This window comes from Haliaeetus leucocephalus, unplaced genomic scaffold (genome assembly GCF_000737465.1).
Source record: "Haliaeetus leucocephalus isolate CR32 unplaced genomic scaffold, Haliaeetus_leucocephalus-4.0 Scaffold526, whole genome shotgun sequence".
Taxonomy (NCBI): Eukaryota; Metazoa; Chordata; class Aves; order Accipitriformes; family Accipitridae; genus Haliaeetus; species Haliaeetus leucocephalus.
This window is the reverse complement of record NW_010972962.1, coordinates 7,868,148-7,888,713: the sequence shown is the minus strand read 5'-3', so window position 1 is coordinate 7,888,713 and position 20,566 is coordinate 7,868,148. Positions and strand designations below refer to the sequence as shown.

At 37.0% G+C, this 20,566-nt stretch overlaps 1 protein-coding gene across 2 annotated transcripts in view; it reads left to right on the top strand.

Annotated features, from left to right (window-relative positions):
- Positions 1–20,566, top strand: part of BRE (brain and reproductive organ-expressed (TNFRSF1A modulator)) — a 180,877-nt gene that overhangs the window by 138,887 nt on the left and 21,424 nt on the right. The window contains exons 7-9 of one of the 2 annotated variants that reach the window (XM_010576516.1): positions 1,070–1,169; positions 3,160–3,230; positions 4,769–4,851. In XM_010576516.1, the coding sequence (XP_010574818.1) occupies positions 1,070–1,169; positions 3,160–3,230; positions 4,769–4,851 (254 nt within the window). The remainder of the gene's footprint in view (positions 1–1,069; positions 1,170–3,159; positions 3,231–4,768; positions 4,852–20,566) is intronic. The other variant, XM_010576517.1, reaches the window with a different exon arrangement.

Below are 20,566 nucleotides of genomic sequence, written 5' to 3'. Positions count from 1 at the left end.
TCCTACCATTCCAGTCTAAGCATGGACAGAGTTAATATCTTTGTTCATGTTACTTCCCTCTGGGAATGAACAAAATCATAAAATCAGGGAATATAATCATAAAATAATGTAGATTGGAGGGAACTTCTGCAGGTTATCTGGCCAAGCCCCTCCTCAGAGCAGGGCCAGCTTAGATCAGCATGCTCATGGCAGTTGTTTAGGTGAGCTTTCAGCAAGTCTGTGGATGGAGATTCCCCAGCCCCTCTGGGCCTGTCTTCCAGTATTTGATTACTCTCATTATGAAAACGTTTTTCCTAATAGCTAACCAGAACTTCCTTTGTTGCAACGCATCTTCATTGCCTTTCATGGTGTCACTGTGCACTTCCAAGACTCCAGCTCCATCTTCTCTATATTTTTCCATTAGGTAAATGAAGGCATCAATATGCCTTCAGTAATAACATGCCTTCAACTCCCCTCTTTAATATCCCCCCCTCCCCAGTGTTCTCTTAAGAGAGACCGAACAAACTCATTTCTTTCAGTATCTCTCCTTACATCATGTACCTAATAATCTTTCTGGACCATTGCCCCCTTGATCTAGGAGGTTAACATCTGTGTTGTACTGGGAGGCCCAAAATTGGAGTAGATGGCATGACTGACGTGCATCTGGCCATCCTCAGTCCAGATTATTCTGTGTATTCTTAGCTGGTTTGACTAAAGGTGGCTTTTTGAATGATTCAAGACTCAAAGTCCTCTCCTCCCACAATCACAACATATCTTAACTACAGTGCTCTGCATCTTATTGATGAGGGCTGAGAAAAAGAACTCTTTACAACAAAAAAGCTGTTTCCTGACAGAATGCTTTGCATTAGTGATACTCTTGATTACAGTAGTTTAATTACAATGGGTCATGGTATAGCCGGTTTTTGTAGATGGTATCACTCAATACTTTTTATATCACCACAGCATAAAATACACTTCCTCATCATGGCCCTCTGACTTTAAGCATAGTGAAAGAGGACCGTGTAGAAATCACTTTCAAATCCCATGGACTGTATGTGTAATGTACTGTTAAATTAACTTCTGTTTCTAGTGCGCTTGGAGGATCATCTGCCCTTCACATCCCAGCCTTTCCTGGTGGAGGTTGTCTTATCGACTATGTACCCCAAGTATGCCAGCTGCTAACAAACAAGGTAGGTTAGTAAAGAGAACTCAATTTTGTTTTCCCTTATGTGCTGTACTGTATTGCAGTAACACACTGCAGCATTTCCATAGACATAGTTTTTCTGCCAGGTAGTCCAAGTAGGGCATACTTAAGGTGAACTACACAAGGAATACCTGCTTGATAAGAATTGAGCACCTAAGCAGGGCAATGAATATAATGACTCTTTTAGGTAAACAAGAGTGTTTGGGATCTGATCCTGGAGCGGATTTTTCTTACCGTGGCATGTTATGATTTAGGATAAAATGTTGTCTCATACAACACTGCATTGTAGCATACTATTTTGCTAATAAATACAAATGTGTAGTTGGCATATTTTTCTTCCAGTTGGAAGTTCTCATACCATAGTCATCATTGTAGGTTTTGAGTACTTTCAGTGATTTTCTTCTCAGATGTTTCATGCAAAAGAACTGAATTGGCAGCCTATTTGCATATTTATATAGTAATAGCTACTTAAGGTTACTGAAAAGATTGTGGTCCGGTTAGCTTACTGTTTAAACAAAAAAGAGTGAGTATTGTATTTTGAAAGCTTCTCCGTTATTTAAGTGTAATTTTCAAAAGAAAGTTTGGGGGCCAACATCTAGAAATCTGCCTATTACAGACCTCCTCTTTGTATTTGTGTATTATTTTTACCTTTAATTGTCCAAATGAGGAAAATAATTTTATCCTTTAGAAAAAGTTCTTCAAAATGTGTTTCCATAATTATTTTGGAATCTATCTTTAGAGTTGTTTTTGTGGTTTTCTGTTAAAATTACTTTCTGTTTTTAAAATCTGCAAGTACATAGGACTGTTTTTATCGTTTCTTAAACAAAGTCACTTAAGCAAACTTATCGTATGTTTTCCTTTTCCCAAAATAACATTTCAAATCTTACACAAAGTGTTCAAAATAATTGTTGTTTTTTTATAAAATCAAATAAGTCTCAATTTATAAATAGAATTTAACTTTACGGGGTACAAGATAGCTCTCAGCAATGATTGTATCAAGGCTTTTTCAAAAAATTTAGGAAAGCATTTGCCAGCCAAGGAATTCTAGTATTACCACAGGCAAGAAAAATATTCTTCGTGTTCTTTTCATGTTCAGTGGGGGAAAAAGGTTTTTTAAATGTTAGTTTTCATTCTGGAAGGCAAAGGGATTTACATAGGGAATCACATATGGAACCGTACTGTGAGTACTTGAAGTAACCAGTTGTAAACCAGATGCCTTGCATCCTGACAACACGCGCATTGTTCCTGTTATGGGTCAAACACTGTTCACACTGTTCTGCTAAGTAATCCCATTCAAATCACTAAGAAAACATATAAGGTGAGAGGAGAATTTTGCCTTAAGTCTTCCAAGTTTAGCATTGTTGGATTTTCTGTGCCAGGATGGAAGTCTTTCAAAACCCAGAATGCCTCAGAAATTGATGCTCACAGTTGAGTAGGTGGATCCCTGAGTCAGCATGAAACCACTGAGAGAGCTTAGTGTTAAGAAGATTTTGTTGGATGTGTATGCTTCAGAAAACACACAAGATCAGTTGTGATTTTTCTCTCTCTCTTTTTTTTTTTTTTTTTTTTTAATAACCAGAATGTTATTGTGACATTTAACCAACTGTCAGTTCAGGTAACTATGATTGGCCTATCGTGGCTTCCTGCTGAAATTTCAGCAAGGCAAGGTTGTATATTTCTTTTCTTCACTCTTTATCTTGTGCAGTTAAACAGCACTTTATATTGTGAAAGACAAGTTTCACTCCGAAGTGAGTGAAGAGATTTCTTTACAAGGTTTTCTGCGTGCAAAATCCACTGTTTGTTTTAAAAACATTTTAGGATTCTTTAGGGAAATCATGCAAGCTAAATGTAGGATTCAGAACTACTACCATGTCAAACATAAGTCTTCCTTAATGAGGAATATATGACAAATTGGGAGCATTGGCTTTTTTTATCTTTTTATAGCTCTGGATTTGTTTGTTTCTTTCTTTTTTAAGGTACAATATGTTATTCAGGGATACCATAAGAGAAGAGAGTATATCGCAGCTTTCCTGAGTCACTTTGGAACGTAAGTTTTCTTTTGATGCGTTATTTTCTGTAGCATGGGACAAAGTGTTGTTTTCTGCACATGGTCTTTGGCTGTGTGACTGCTGTCCACTGGATAAGATGAAATCTGGTCATTTTTCACAGAGTGATGTGTATAGATGGTCTCTCTGTAGCAGTACTGGAATGAAGTTCATCATTACTTCACTTCTGTGCCAGCTGCCAATCTGTTTTTACTAGAAAATAGCTGATGATGGGAAAAGGACAGTAGGAATTTTCTTCTTTAGCAAAAGAAATGTGCTCATTTCTGAATAAATGACTGTGGAGGGGTCTTACAGTAATAGGCAGTGACTGAGATGGAAGGACAGGGAAGCGGGTACTTTTCCAAGTCTTGCAGGAGCCAGAAACCACTGTTCGGCATAAAGGCAGGACTGGGAGACCAGCTGCTCCCACTGCTGAGCAGTATCTTGTCTCAGGAGAGAAAGGGCTGTCGGGTCGTGCTGAATTCCTGGAGTTCAGAAGTCCGTGGCCTGCCATGATGACACATTATCTTCACAAACCAATTAATCAGGGGTGCCTTGGCACTCTGAAGGGTAAGCACTTTGATTTCCCACCTAAATCCTGACTTGAGTGAGAGAGAGTCCAGGAGCCGATGCAACAGCGATTGCCTGACCAGCAGTGCTTTATCTCATTGTGAGGAGGGGGTTTCTGATTCTGGTGATGCCAAATGACATGGATATTTGGGAGCCCTTTCAATCTCAGGTCTCTCAAGTGAGGGTAGGAAATCAGGTGCCTTCTAGCATGCACGCAAATTTTATACAACTATAGATAGATAACAATTACTTGAATTGGACATATGAGTAGGTAGAGAGTCGATGCAAGCTCAGTCCTTATGAAAACAAGATAATTTCTTTTTCTTCTGAGAAAACTACAGTATAGAAATGGCCCAGGTGTGCCTATGATTTTATTACACTTGCAAAGTCATTCATGAGTCCTGATGCGGCTTGAGACTTCCAGAGAATACCGGCTCCTGATGGTTGAAAGTTTTAATCCATCTACTGAACAACTCTTCTATATTTAATTTTTGTATGTTCTCATGCTTTGCATTTCTTCTGTATACTCTTTTGAATTTTCAAATTTAAACTCTTCTCAGCCTGCACATTTTCAATTTTATCCTGTCAGTACAGAGTTAATAATTTATCTTAATCTGAGTAACATACAGGGAATTTGTGTGTGTACAGTTTTTATCAATTTAGCGCTGCAGATGCATTAGCAGGTCTCCTTTCATTCTAAAGTGTATTTATATAAACTGAACATGGCCTTTCTTTGCATAAGAAACTCCAATACCACAGCACAAATAAGAAGATTATTAAGAGTAAAAGTTTAATCTAATTTTAATTTAGCTAGAAAACTGTAACTGTTAATAAATAAAGCAAATACTGGAAGTTTCTGAACAAACAAACAAAACAATCCTTGTAATACAGAATTTGCATATTTATCATTCAGTATTAGAATGAATGGTAGGTTAAAATTGTATTCATTTTTTTGTATATTTGTTGATAGTGGTGTGGTGGAATATGATGCAGAAGGCTTCACAAAGCTCACTCTGTTGCTGATGTGGAAAGATTTTTGCTTCCTTGTTCACAGTGAGTAGCTCTTTGCCTCGGGCATAAATGTCCATCCTCGTGAAGATAGAAGTTCAAAAGGGAAAACATACAATTACAGGAAACAGTTTAAAAGTTTTAGCTATTTTTATCCAGTTCTTAATGTATTTTTGATGTGACCATGACACTTTGAAAGCACAAAATCCTGACTGTATTTGGAGAAAGGGAGAGGACCCACATTGGTAGCATACTGCCTGCTTTACAGAATGCCAAAAGCGTCCTGGGAAGGTTTTCTGGTAATTTGACTCAGGATTAAGTTCACAGTTGTAACTTGTCCTTTCAAAAGTGCCAATAATGAGGACCAATACTATACATAACCCGGGAGTACCTAAAATCTTCTGTAATTGTCAGGATTTAATGCATTGATAGTGATAGTAAAGACACTTTAGTGTAGGGAAAATATAGTAAATGAGAAATAATGCTATACAGTCGTTAGGAGCCAAAAGTTATTCCTAGACTGAAACTGTGTAGGCAAAACTGTCTAACAGTTGCTACAGTATGTAGCTAGACTTGCTGTCATTTGAAATTTTTAAATCAAGATTGTATTACTTTCAAAAAGACATTCTTAATTAAATAAATATGTAGGAATTGCTTCATTTAGAAATTAGTAAGTGTGGCTTTGTTACTGCTTTATACATGTTAACCTAAGTAGCAATTACTGTTTTTCCCTATGATAAGGTGAAATTCACAGGTATCAGAGATATTGGTCTGGGGAAATTCAGTCATGTTACCCTTTATTTTTAATTGTTACACTTCTCATCTTTGTTTAAAATAATTGCAGTGCAATCTGGGCAGCTGCAACACTGGTGTTTGTTAACACTCTAGCACTGAAATATTTTAGATTATGTCATTTTTGATTGTGGGCTAGCTTTTCATGTGGAAAACTAAGGATGTCTTAATGACATCATAGAAATTTGTCCCAGAGCTTTTAAAGCAAGAAGTGGGGATTGCCATTGTTCAGAGAAGTCCTTCACCCTGTGTTGTGTTGGAGATCACAAAAAATGGTCTCACTGATCCCTATCACCTAAGATTTCCAGACCGTAATGACCATAAAGAGGTCTAGAAAACTCAAACTTGAAATTAAAAAACTTCCATCATACTACTGTGACTTACGTTGTGGAAAAAAAAAAGAAACAAAAATGATATTTTTTGAAAAATTGTCCTTATTACATCTTTACTTACTCTTCCACTACAATTGAGAATTGGTCACTGGGCAATTGTCTTCTGTGAGATGATGCTTCTTTATGTACAACCTTCTTCAAGTGTTCCTACCTTCTTAACTCCCCAATATGTTTGGCTTAATTTTATCAACATTAAAATTCCTGTGGATTTGATTTTTGCTGTGGGATAATATAAATTAATAGATGTTGAAGCAGTTAGATTTCAGCGGAATCAAAATTCAAATTTCTATTAAATAACAGAGTAGGTTTTAACTGGGTAATACAGTGCTCAATTTAACTGGCACAAAAGCTGCAATTATAACTGAGTAGTTTATCACTATATTAACCCTGTGGCCTTAGAAATCATACAGTGCCTTAGCTGTGTAAGCCATTGCATCAGCCGCTTGTTGAACAATCCACTGCAAAAATATTTATGTTCCGTGCACTGAAGGATATTGCAATGAAAGGACTGAAATCTGCACTTCATTTCCTGAGTGAAGTAATGTAGGCTTTCATCTCTTAACCACTGACATAACTATGTATATGATGGTTGAATATTTAGCAAGTGTCTAATAAAACGTCTGGGAGAGATAGCCATAAGTTGAAAACTGTTCAAGTTTATACTATAGTATGCAGAGAAAGTATTCAGAGGAGAATAAATAGGTCAGTATACAGCAAGCACCATGGTAAATCAAATGAAAGGAGCCGTAGTAAATTTTACTGGTGTCTTAATTTTGGCTAAAATTTTAGGTTTAATTGAGATTGTGAGATGTGTAAAACCTAATGTGAGTTGTATTTCCTTTAAAAGATACATTCAGAGATTTCAAAAATAACTTCAGGGGTTTTTTGCAACTATTTGCATTCAAAGTTAAACACTTGTTTGGAAACTAGGAAGCAAAACACATTAGAAGTAAAGTAAAATTACTCAGAATAATTTCATTGAGTAAACAGTTAAAGATAAGAGGAGAGAAACAGGAAAGTAATTCTGGATTGCCAAAGCCCAATAACCTCAGAACAATTTCACTTGCTAAAAAAAAATTATTTGTGCTGTAGTTACAGAATGAAGAGCAAAGTCTCCCCACTCTACCTTAAAACACAGAAGAGCTACCTAATTGCAAAATCAATCATTACATTAATGTAGGTGCTGAAGTTATCATATTAGATCAAAGAGCAGTCAAAGGAACTGTTGCTTTAATGGTTTAGTTCTAAAAATTGATCAAGTGCAAAGAAATAAACATTCAGAGAAGTTTGTGCATCCCCATTGAAGAGGAAATTGTTAATCAGGAGTAGTGCTTTTGATATTGTTAATGTTTATGAGTAAGTCTCAGTATGAAGCTTTGTAAGTAAACTTCAATATACTGCTAATTTCTTTCTCTTCTTGTTTATAAATTAGCTATGATTAGTTTTTGGAGATAGATATTTCTTCATATTCTTGTTCCTGCATACATTCTGTGTATTTAAACTGTATATAAATAGAAACATAAGTTACGTTATCTTTGCACAATTAAGAATTAAGTAGCCTTATTGGTGTGGACACAAGAATAGGACTCCAGAGCAACCTGTATATAGGCTTTTCAAAGATAAATTTTTATCTTACGAGATTTTTAGGTTATCAGCACAAAGGAGATTGACAGAAGCTGGACTGGTTGCAATAGCAAATGAAATACTGCTTGTTTTAGTGGTTATTTGTTTAAGACATCTTGAAAAGGACATACTGAACTAAAAAGGTTTTGTTTCATTGAACAATATTTCGGGGGATGGAGAATGTTGGAAGCTGTGAGCATTTGTATCTCAAGTTTGTATGGGATCTCAGACTTAGGTGAAGTTGGTGGGAATACCTGCTGCCACTGACCTTGGGTAACTGTAAGGGATTTCAGGTTCTGTGTTGGGTAATACCAGTGACCCAGGAGGTCCAAAGTGCTGGTCATGTAAAAGCTGAAGTTTAATTAAGGAGCTTTCTTGCTATGGGTGTGCCAACTGAAGTAGCTTTTTGTCCACCCTCTTACCTGTCTGTGCAGTTATGTGGTTACCTCTGTCAGAGAATAGATCAGAAATAGGCAACATCTCAGCAAGAAGGAGGTTTTTACACAGGAGACAGAAGCAAGCAAGGGCCCTAGAGCATTATTTGGGTTATAGGAGGTTATGCATATGAGTATCAGGCTTTGGGCGGACACTCGCTTCTGCATTCAGGGGTTTTTGGTGGAAAACATCAATGCCAGCTTCTGATGCATTCTTGTTTGAATATTGCTATCTGCACACATTCTTCAGCAGAGCAATTTGGGCCAATGTAGTCAACTTACGTGGTTTGAATTGATGGCCTGAGCTAAACAGTTGGGGTTCGCTCACATAAACCTCTTTTGGATCTGGATTAGCACATTTGTGCACAGCTTCAGAAAGCAGCTTAGAAAATAAAGACACAAACAAAGAATTTTGGGTAGCCATGTTTGTCAGGTGAGGCTTGGGAGGAGGCGGAGAAAAATGCTTTGGGAAAGAGCATTAGTAGCTGGGAAGACAAGTTTACACTACAGTTCAAAGAAAGTGCTGTTTATTCCAGTAGTGTTCAGGGAAAGAGGAATGTATGCCCACTCACTGTAAATAAACAAAATTGCATTGAAGAAGTAACTCCTCCTATCAGGGCCCATTCCAAACAGAAGTAACTCATTAGGCTTGAAATATTGTTTTAATCATTCAGTAGAGCAACAATAATCCCTAGAATTTAGGTAAATGTTAATTTTTCAGGCACCTGGTGTAGTTTAAGATGTTTTCTGTCCTTTAAAGGAGATTGCCCCACCTCTGGAAGGTCAACAGAAGAGAGCTAATGAGCATTCATCAGCCCCTTCATCTATTCCTCCAGCAGCTGTTTAAATAAACAAGTTAGGCTTTGTGGTAGTAAATGGCTAGCAAGGAGGTTTGGTAAAGTCTTAAATGGAAGATTTTTCCTAGATGAACATGTGTCTGATTGCTTAGTGTTTGCTATTTGGGTTTGGGAGAGCTTATATGAGAAGGCAAAAGTATTTTCTTTCATCAAAGATGGTGTTTATTCTTTTTTAAATTGCTTTTGCAGATTCCTGTTTGAAAAATCACATACCTACCACACTAACTCCACAGCCACTGAGATAATAAAAATGTTTAAGAAATAATTTGTTTATCCAAGCAATTTGGAACCCAGAACATGAGACTGTTTCATGTAAACATTCCTGTAAATATTTCAGTAAACCTTTATCTGCCTGTAGTTTTGGCCATAGAGCCCTCTCTGTTATATAGGACCTATAGGTCTAGTTAAATGTAAATGTGAGAAGTAGCTAGTGTTTGTTGTTTTGATATATTATTTAATTCAGTTGGAATATGCTCAATGACTCCTGTGCGCTACTGGAGTATGAATAACCATTTGAGTGGGGTTGGTAGTTTTAGAGATACATTTTTTTCAGTTTTCTGTCATGCAAGATTTGCTCACATACCTGAAAAGAAGATAGTCTTCAAGAGTTGCTCTTCATTAGTATCAGTGCCTGGCAGTCTTAACACTTAAAATTCCAGCAAAAAATCTTTGGAGGAAATTAAGATTGCATTGGTTCTACTTATTCAGGGAAGTTAGTCTGACTGTGAAAGAGGAGCCTCTTCAAGACAAGGTATGGAAAAATAAACTGTCGTCTGCCCCAGTTGTTTCCTGAAAAAGGGCCAAGTGTTGAGTGGAATATTTACATTAGATAGCTTCTGTGAGCTTTTATCTAACGAGGTGTTTTGGCTTCCTTTCATAGTACTTTTATTTTATTCTTCTCATTGTTCCTTAAATGAAAACGGAAATTTATGACTCTGTGAAAACTAAGGGAGAAGGAAAAAAGAGAGAATACGACAATGTGAATAAGAAGTTATAGGAGAATGGAGTGATGTCTGATAGCGTCATAAAAGCAGGATAGTTCAGCAGAAATGTCAAGCATAACAAAATGCATGTTTTAGGAGTCCAGTGTGAGAAGTTCAACACTAATCAAAAAAAGTCTGCAAAGATTGTATAGGGATGTCATTTTGTTCTTAAATGAGAAACTGGAGATTAACAAAGCCCAAGTGATGTAAAACTGGCTAGCACAAGTCAAAAGCCATTTGGATCTAATGCTTGGGAGAAATTTTTTGATGTTCAGCAAGCAGATAAATGTCTCCCATGAGGCAGTCTTTTCCTCTGACTCTCTGAGCTTTTAGTTGGTACCATGTATTTCTTTGAATCTGGTCTTGAAAGTTCCTGAGCACGTGTTTTTCTGCCTACAGCAAAATGTACCCTGAGCAGAGTGGGGGGGGTCTCTTCAAAACTTTGTACGTTGTTTTAATCACCACAAAACAAAGCATTCTGTGACACTTCCTGTGTAGTGAGGTGCGTATCGCTTAACTGAAGTTAAGGAAAGCTGCAGAAATGCTATACTGTTGTGTATCAGACAGTGTGATGGAAAAGGTGCCTGAGTCACAGGTGCACAGTTCTGCACTTAACTACGCATAGGCAGGGGCTAATTCCAGAACTGAATTGCAGTGTTTGTAAAATTAATTAGCTTTTTGCTGATCATCTTTCTCCATTGTGTATTTTTCTCCGTTATTTTTAAGGGAAGCTGCCAACTAGATTTAGTTTGAAATTCGTATTGAAAGCTGATAATTTAATTTTTGTCATTAAGAGTATGTTAAACGTCATGTTCCTCTGATTCCATCCTGAGTATTTACTTGGACGTGAGCTGAATGAGATTTTCCATATTTAGGTATTCATAATGGATGCAAGTGAACCTGAAAACAAAGGTTTTCTTTTCCTCTTCTTCTGTTTCTCTGTGTTCATTTTGTAATCACATCACTCAGTATAAACTAGTTTTAGGTTCCTATTTCTAATTCTGCTAAAAAAGGGACAGTGGACACAAGGTAATTCATAAAACTTGGTATGAACAGTAACAAACAGGAAACAACTGTTGTGATAGGAATTAGGTTTTACAAGTATTTTATGATGGCCTGACATGGGTGGACTGGCAAAGTATTTTTAAGTGTCACTTTGCTGCGGATGTTACCTTTTCAATTTCTGAGAAACGCCTATATTTGCCCTACTTTTAAAACTATAGTATATTGCTGTAGACATTAATTGATGTTCTTCCAGGAACTATGAGCGCTTTAACAAATGGACTGAAAGGTTTTGTAATAACTTTTTATAAAATTGCATTTTTCAGAAAAGTGAACTGTTGCTTTTTCTTATCTAATAGATATATCTGAGTACTTCTACTATGTGCCCAATTATATGACAGATAACTAATAAATTCTCAGAAAAGATGCCTGAGATAGGGAAGTGATATAATCCTATTTTACCCACTCAATTTTTGAAAAAAGTGATTAGGTTGCAGAAAAAATCATTGACAGAGTTGGGACTTGAGTACAGAATGTGGTATTTTTTCTTCTCACTCTATGTCTATGTCTTGTGCCTGCACATTTTGACATCTCACATGGCATTCACAGATAGCTTTTCTCTAAGGTGAGAACTACGTTAAAGGTGTGAGATGTGGCAAGTTGAAAATTGCTCATAGTAGCAATTAGAAAGCAAATATTTTGTTTTCAGTCTGGAAAGGAGAAGATGAGCATGGGTTTCACGTGGATCAGTCCTGGGTTCAATATCAGGCAATGCTTTCAGAAAAAAATAGGATGATACAGAACACCATGGGATTATTAGAGATACAAAATTTCTAGAAATAAGAGCTGCATCAAGAAAAGAAAGATTTTCTGAATGCTTCTTCCCTATCTCCTTCCTCTTTCTATCCAATGACAATTAATTTGTCACCAAAGTAGACTTTTTCTAAGAACCCATATGTGACACAGCAATGGCACACAAAGGTGACTGCTGCATGCCTTTTAGGAAATAGATAAATATAATTTACTTTTTAATATGAAGAAATACACCTTGGTTTAGAGATGGAACCGGTCACAAAGATGCTTAAATGTCTACATGGGGAAAGGAGGGAGTGCTTAAGCTGCTTTTCTGTCTCCTTTGCCCCATTCAGCAGCAGTCCCACGTTTTCCCTAGTCCTCCTTTTGCTTTTTCTGTTCCTATAGCAGCCCATCTTGTTGTCCTTAAGTCCCCTTGCCAGATTCAACTCCAGGTGAGCTTTGACATTGCCAACCCGGTCTCTGCATGCTCAGAGTATCCACATCTCATGTGCTTCCTTTTTATGTTTGAGTTTTGTCAGGAGCTCCTTGTTATCCATGTAGGCCTCCTGCTACTATTGCTTGACTTTCTGCTCATTAGGATGGATCATTCATGAGCTTGGAGGAGGTGATCATGGACCCCTCTTCTCTCCAGGACCGTTATCCTGTAGGATTCTTCCATGGGAGGAGCAACATCCCTGAACGGCCCAAAGTCTCCTGAAGCTTAGAGCTGTGTTCCTGCTATTTGTCTTGCAATGGGCCTATATTGCAGTAAAGTAGATTTCAGTTTAGCTTTAGAAATATCTGGAGCGGCTTAGTCAGCTAGTTGGGTCAGGCAGGATTATACTGCGTTGTGATTTGAAAGCTGTAAGCCTGCATGGAGCAGAGCTTGAAAAAACAGGATAGCATGTGTGTCAGCAAAGGGTCCTTTTGTGTCAGCAAAGGGTCCTCTTGACCTGCAGGATAATGTCACCCTGATCACAGATGAGAATTAAATAAATCAGTGTCCTTTCAAATCCCAGGCAGCATTTAAAACAGGAAAAAGAACTTATTTGCAAGCCTCATAAGCTTAATAAAGTATCGGTGAGAGAAGCCAAATGTTTTTGCACAGCTGCTTTTCAGGTAAAAACATGCTTTAGAAGTCTTCCTGTCCTGCTGGAAAGTACTGTAGAACTTCTCAGCATTTAGCAATGTGTCTCTGTACTGGGAAAACCAAGGAAAAGTTTTCGTCTTTTCTCCACCAGTAACATGTGATGGCCATGCCAGGAAAGGGCACAGCTTGCTTTTCACGCCCATAACAACTGCAACTGTATTTAAAGTATAAGCTTCAAGCAATTCAGTTGGAGAAGAGGCAGCTTTTAGTAGCATCAATCTCATCAGCGCTTAGAGAAGTTACTATAGAAACTGTTACAGCAGAAACAATAAAAGGAAATAAAAACAGAAGGGGGGAGCGATGAAGATCTTTGAGAATTTGAAGTAAAAATAAAGCTAAATAGATGTCACTAGCTGAAGCTAGTGAGGTAAAAATAAAAAGCCTTTCTCTTAATTAAAATAATCATGGTTACAGAAATTAGAGAAGGAGAAGACCTGTGAGGCCATTATGACATTTCTTTGGGCTTGATGTAGGATTATGAGATACTCCATGGGACATTTTTAGGAGGTAGTCCAGTCTTACTGTAAAAGTCCAAAAAAGTAGGACATAGTAGAGGTGGGTGATGACACTCAAAAGCAAGAAGACATTATAAAGCATTTTTCAGGTTAAGTTACATCACTTTTTCATGGTCTTTGACTGCATAGCTGGAAACTGCTTGAAGAGTATCTTGATTTGATCTGTTACTTGGTTCCTCTGTAAAACTAAAGAATTAGATACTCTGTCTGAAGCACATGACTATAACTTAAGGTATTTAAACTATTTTTGTCACATTTTTTTAAAATGCTGGTTTTGTATGAAGGATGAGGTACTTAGAAAGATACAGGTTGTGATAAAGACATGGGATATTTTTACAACCATATCATCTTCCTATGTTGACAGAAAATCAAAACAATAGCAATCATAAATCTAGTTGCCATTGGTGCCTAGACTATATTGTACTTCCCATTATCAGTGGAATGAGAACCACAAGATAGATACAGCAGTCATGCAATCCTCTTCAAATAAAAACAGGTTACATACTTTATTTAAAAAACAAACAAACAAAAAACAACTAACAAACCAAACCAAAGAGAACTAAGTAATAAACTTATTCTAGTCTCATTGAAACCCACAAGTAAACAAATCTACTCTCTGTAATGTGTTGGAATAGTTTAATCCATCATAATTCATTGTTTCTATTCTTCAGAAATATTTAAGGGCTGTCTAAGAGCACTGGAATTAAAAGTAACCACTTCTGTATCTGAGACTTTGAAGTTGGCCATTTCCATAGATGTGATGTCGTAAGACACATTAGGAAAAGAGACATACTGTTGGTGCAAAAATTTTGAAAAAAGAAGAACCAATTCTTACTTCAAATCTAGCCTGGACTGGCAATAACTGAAAGTCATTCCTGTCCAATTAAAAAAAAGGAGGAGGAAAAAATAAGGAAGATTAGATTCCTTCAAGCATTCCTTAGTGTCACAATGAACATCACCAAAGTTACTGCAAACTGGGCATTTGCAAGCACCTTCAATAACTGCTGTCAGCAAACTCGCGTTCTGTGCTAAACCTGTGCTAAAGAAAAGGTTCCTCAGCATTTTCCTCCTTTCTCATACCAGCTGTATTCTTCCTAATAACCTTCTAAATAACCTTGTCTTCTAAACATCTCAGTGGGCTCCCTTCCCATTCTTGAATATTATACTTGCTGAAAAAGGTCAAGAAGATCTTATTTAGTTGAGATCAATCATTATACAAATGCAGTTCAGGACTGGCTCTTTAGCGAGTTCTGTTGCCAGACCCATTTCCCAGTACAAAACAAGGAGCTGTGCATTTCATATATTCACATAAATTGTCCTAATCCCAAATATTGCATTTTTTACATTATTACAATCACATTTCAATGTTTATCTTCCATTGTTAAATATTGTACATTCAGTTGATACATTTCTGATGCAGTTAAAAAAAACAATAGTTGTTTCATTTTTCATAGTATTTACTTGTATTTTCATAGTATTTATGGAATTATTTTGTATATAAGTCATCTTGCTCATCTACTACACAAGTGTTCATTTTGCCAATGGGGTGGGTATTTCCCGTAGCAAGGGCAGACTTAATGATTTCAAAAGCAGCTGTGATTACCAACACACCCAAAGTGTCATAAGTGTCTCAGCTAAAATTCCATAAACAGCTTTTCATTTCACATTTGAAATTTTGAAATGTCAATTTCAAAATAGCATCTTCCTGCAAATAACCTGTTTTTCTCTAGAAGGGATGTTAGCCCTAATAATATTTAACAAAGTCAAATTCCTATGACTGTGCTCTGCTAACCTGAAGTCCCACACTAATGCCATTGATATGTTATTTGTCATCCTTGCTCTCTCATTCTTGCAAGACGACATCATCACACACCAAAGCAGGATAGATAGCTGTGGCATTTTGTAATTCTCTGTGTGTTTTGAGCCAAATTCACCCTTTCATTTTTTGCCAGTAGAATGTAAGCTAAAGACTTTTGGCACAGAAGAGTCAAGGAAAGATTTGCTATGCAAAATAGCCTGAAATCCTGCCCTCCAGAGATTTGTGCTAGCCACTACAATCCCCAAAATGCTTGTGGCTGAATCTCTTCAGATTTCTCAGTAGATACAGTGATCAATATGATTCCTGAAAGGCCTTCTGTACTGGAACTTCTGTGTAAGAAGTGAAGATAGCTGTTTTCCCTTGAACTTAGATGACCATTTTTCACCCATCATACAGGCTGTCTGGAACAGCTTTCCCATAGGAGAAGTCATGTCAGAAAACCTACAAGAAAATTTCCTTTTAAAATAGAGCTTGATAGATGTGTAAGGGGTATTATATAAAACGGTATCTGTGTTACCACTGAGTTGCATTGTAAATCCACGTGGGTCTCATCCACATTAACACATCGTGAAAACAGGAGAGCTCTGAGTTCAAGGAACTTTTCAGTCTGAGGCAGTGCATTCAAATCCACGAGTTGTTTTTCCCAGCAGTGTGAGCTCAGTTGAAAGTAAAGGCAGAGAGAATGTGAAATTCCGTGAACCAAAAAAAGAACAAGCAAAAAGATGATGAATATATACTAATAAGAGACAGTTCTGGAGCCTGGAATATGTGTTTCCTGTTTCCATGAGTTACTTCATCAGAAGTACTTGAATGCAGAGGCAGTCTCTGGCCAAAGCTGGATGATAAGTAAGGAGTGAGTCAGGGGATTTCGGGAAGAGAACAGATAGTATCACGCTAAGATTGTTCAGTGTTCTCTGGAGATATGGGTTTAGCACATCTTTCCTTTCCCTGTACCCTTCTTGTTTCTCTGGTGAAACAATTAAAACAAAACTTTTCACATGTTCAGTAATCATTGATTCTGAAGTACCTACTAGAACAGCCAATGTTGGAAGGAGTTGAGTTTGGTTGTATAAGTATTATCTACTGTTACATCTCAGAAGAATTGGGTCCCACAAGCTGGCACTTAGTATCAGTAGACAAGCTGACTATCCTTTCCTTGTTCCTTCATTCCTGGTCTGGAATCCCTAAATAGCCTCTCAACTTATGAGAGTGCTGTGAAACAATTTTTTTAAATATTTTATGTATCTATTATATCCTACGGTGATTAGAATCACCACATTGAAAAGCTCATGCAGGAATGAATACATATTTAATCAGAGCAAGGGTTCAGTGTTGCGCAGTAAGTTGTGCAGTGTTGTGCACAGGGGTGGAGTCTGTCAAATGGGACAAAACAAAACAGTGTCTCCCTTAGCCAGCTCTGTCCAGCCTGGGAGCTGAACTGGAAAGAATACTGTGTTATCTTGTGTTTGCTCCATAAAGCAAGTAGAGATTGAATTAACGTTGTGCAGGCAATGAAATCTTGTAGAAGTCAAAATCTCGGCAGTAAAATATCCAGATCAGTCAGTGTTTGAGTGCAAAACAAATTATGGGTGCAATAAACTGCAGCAGATTCAAGCATCCAGAAGGTTAATAAGATAACCAGTATAGTGTCATCCAAGCATTCAAACGGTGTGTAACATTCAGTGAGTAAATGTTGACTTCTGCGAAAACAAATATCTAGATTTATCCAGTGCTGTACAAAGGAAGAATAAACCTATTCTCTAGAACAGGGGAACAGTATATGGAAAATTTTCTAAATATTGCCACCTAAGTACTTTGATATATTTGTATGGTCAGCATGCATTTCAAGTATTGTTTTGTTTTTCCTTGTCTTCTCTCCAGTACTTAAAGGTGTGGGGTAAACCTGCATTTTTTTCCTAAGCATTTTTCCTTCAGAAATCCCATAGCAGCACTGGCATATGCTTTTGCCGAGACATCCCTTCCACATTTCATACCCTGTTTAAAAAGCTATAAAATTAGATGCTAAAGATATTACTTTAAAGTTAATAAGACTGTCGAAATCAACTCTGTAGTTGTTGACATAACCTTAACAAACTAGGTAACCTGTTCCAGATCTCAGATGGTTGTTCTTTAAGAAAATGAACAATTAAACCTTACTGATTCATTGCACAGTTTTTTTAGTTATTAATGAATCAGGATTTTGGCTTTAAGATAACTGAGTTTTTAATATATGTATGTATTAAATGCTAACTAAGTCAAGAGAAGCAAATTTGTGTGTTACTTCTCGATAGTTTCTTACGTTTCAAAAAGAGAGCAACTTCAACTATTTATAAACTGTAATTAAGTTTCTTTACGACATGACTCATTCTCAACAAGCAAGTCCTTTTTCTTTTGCTTTCTTATGAACTGTGTGGGAAAATTAGGGTTCAATCACTGAAGAATTTACTCAATGCTTAATTACCCAAAACAGCCCTCCAAGTTCTGCTCATGTAGAGCTTTCATAAAGGCATGATTTTCCCCACACTATGGCTTTCTAAAACTTGACTTTTAAAAAATTATCTGTAAATTGTAACATAGGAGAAAGCAGTGTTTTACTATGGTATTGGCTTCTTTCTCTAGTCTGCTTCTTTGAGCTCCTCTTATATTAATAGTGTGATGCTTAGGAAAGTAAGAAATCATCAGGATTAAATTACTTTGAGCATGAAACTGAATTAGAAAGCTTTACTTTCCTGAATGAGCTAATTGTTTAAATTTTCCGGAGGAAATGTTTCTATTTCTGTGAGAGAAGGGGTAAATGGGACTTCCTCTGACATAATTTTCATTTTAAATCTGAGTTTGACAGTAAGATTTTTACCTTCATAACCAAATATTACTGCTAACTGCATGACTTGTATAAGCCTGCTAGTTGAAGTGACTCATTTACATAGATTAAGTTATTTTTAGGGAGATAATTTGCACTGTTTAGAAGAGAGGAAAAAAGGGAGAGAGCGCCCTACTAAGAGCTAGATCCCTCATTATAGTTTACAGAGCTCGTGAACCCAGCATCCAAGCAAAAGATGACTAAGCAAGGGGTCTATTGGTACTTTCAGGAATTTACAGACATGAGTCATCTGCTTATTTTCTGCAGACATATCACCAGGGTACTTTGTGAGTCAGCTGTTATTTGGAAATAGTACTTGTATTCAACATGAATACGTTTTTGTAGTTCTTGGGTAACTAGCATGCCAAACCAAAGTGGGCTTTTATAGTTTGCCTAGTTCAGGTGTTGATTTTAAAAAGCAGTGTGTTGTTTTTAACTGTGATGCATTTTTCATGAGAAAGTGCAAATATTGTCTGGAATGTAATTATGATAACACTTGCCTTTGCCACCTTGTGTATTGCATGAAAGCAGATCTGATTTCGTATTAATGCACATATTGAGAGTCAGATTGTATAAATCACCAAGATAAAAAATTTTCTATATCCACCTGTGCTATCCTGTAAAAATGTTAATTGCAAATACGAGCAGAATTTGACTGTTTATCTTCAAAGCACCTTGCTAGCATTGATTACCAATGGTATTTGCTTATTTTTCATGTATGATAAAACACTTCACCCCAAATCCAAGTGTTCTGTACACACACAGTGTCAATGGACGGGCATCTACTGCGACGGAAGCAAGTTCTTGTCTTCCCTTCCTACTGCTGAAATAATAGCTGGTTACCTTGAGATATCTATAACACTTTAAAACTCAAGGCTATTTCCTGTTTACTGGTCTAAAAGACCTAAAAGGTGTGGTTGTGTTCCAGAATTACGGACAGGTTTTTTTACTTGGTCTGGGCTCATCTCACACCTTGTATTAAGGAAGCGGTTGGGTTAGAAAAATGGGAGTTTGGCAATTTTAGGTGAAGGGTAGTGTTAGAAATCAGAGGCAGGTCAAATTTTTCAAAACTTCACTTGCAGTTCAGGGTGATACTGCTGTTGGCCAGATGTGGGATGCACAATTTTAAATCTAATTTGATTATTTGATTTAACAGTTTATAATGTAAGTAATTCCTGAAAATTCCTATACAGGTTTTGGTTAATAGAAGAAGAACATGTTTTCTGTTATATTTTGGTGGTACCTTTGTTGTAATAATACTTTTATAAAATAAAGGCTTCTCATAATAAGTGGAAGTGTCTCTGTAGTGAAAGCGATGTCTTGATTATCCATTTAAACTGCATTTCTAGTGCTACATACTTTCTCTTAAGTGCAAACCTTTAATTTTAGGTAACAGGAAGAAAACTGCTGCTGCTTGGCCCAGTTACGTAGACAGAGGTTTTCAAAGGAAAGTTAATGAAAGTTAAAAATTCTCAAGTAAAAAGTTAAGTATAAAGACTAAACTAGTGCTCGAGTGTTTTGCTAGAGTTTGTTATTCCTTTCACACAGTGATAAAATATACAAGTATACTGAGTAGTTTTCCTTTAAGGAGTTGGTGCTTCAGATGGAAAAAGATGCACTAGAGGAACAGAGTTTAAGCACTTGGAGCTGAAGAAGTATATTTATAATGTCGAAACAGAGAGCCTGTCTCCTTGCTTCATACTCTTTTCCACAGTGAAGTCCTTCAAAGGCTGTGGCACACATGTACCATCTGTGAGGGGAGGAGACAGCTTGTTTGCTGATAAATGGCCTCAATACACAAATGTTTTTCAGGCTTGTTACTTAATAATCATGTTTTAAAGAGGAATTTGGCAGAGCAATCTTTGAATCTAACCTTTGTTACAGCAGTGATCTGCCCTGAAATTAGCAAAACACTGCCCATGTCATTACCGCTTAAATATCTGCTGGAAGCTGCTGTGTGAGCTGAGTCACCAGGACTCTGGGAGTTATCACGTGTGGCTCAGACACTGGGTCATGAACTGAGCAAACGCTGTCATCCGCAGTGATTTGTTGTATTTTGAGACTATGGCTGGAATATTGCATTTGGTTTTATGTACTTCATGGCTACAAACAGTTTTACTTTTAGAGCTTGGAGGGTAATTTAGGGAAAAAGGAGCTATGGTGCGGCTGATGCACATCCAAGTATTCAGACATGATTAGAAAAACTGAAAAATGAAGGAACTAGCAGGATGATAGCATGGGATATGGAAAAATAAAACCTGTCTTACACTTATATCTCAGTCTATGAGCAGAGATTTCAAAGGAAGTGCTGGAATCTCTGCTCCATGAAGCATTTAAAAGTAGAAAATACAGTGCATTACCAAGCATATTGGAGGGGAGATTCTGTTCCGCCTGAGGATGGGTTTAGGCCTGTAATGTTCCTTTTGCTTTCTTCAAATTCTGTTTGTACTGATGTTGCCACCTGCTTTGATTCCTACTTCAGCTATTACAACCTGTTTATTAACTTAGGAGTCTTTTCCTTCTCTTGAAAAAGGACTG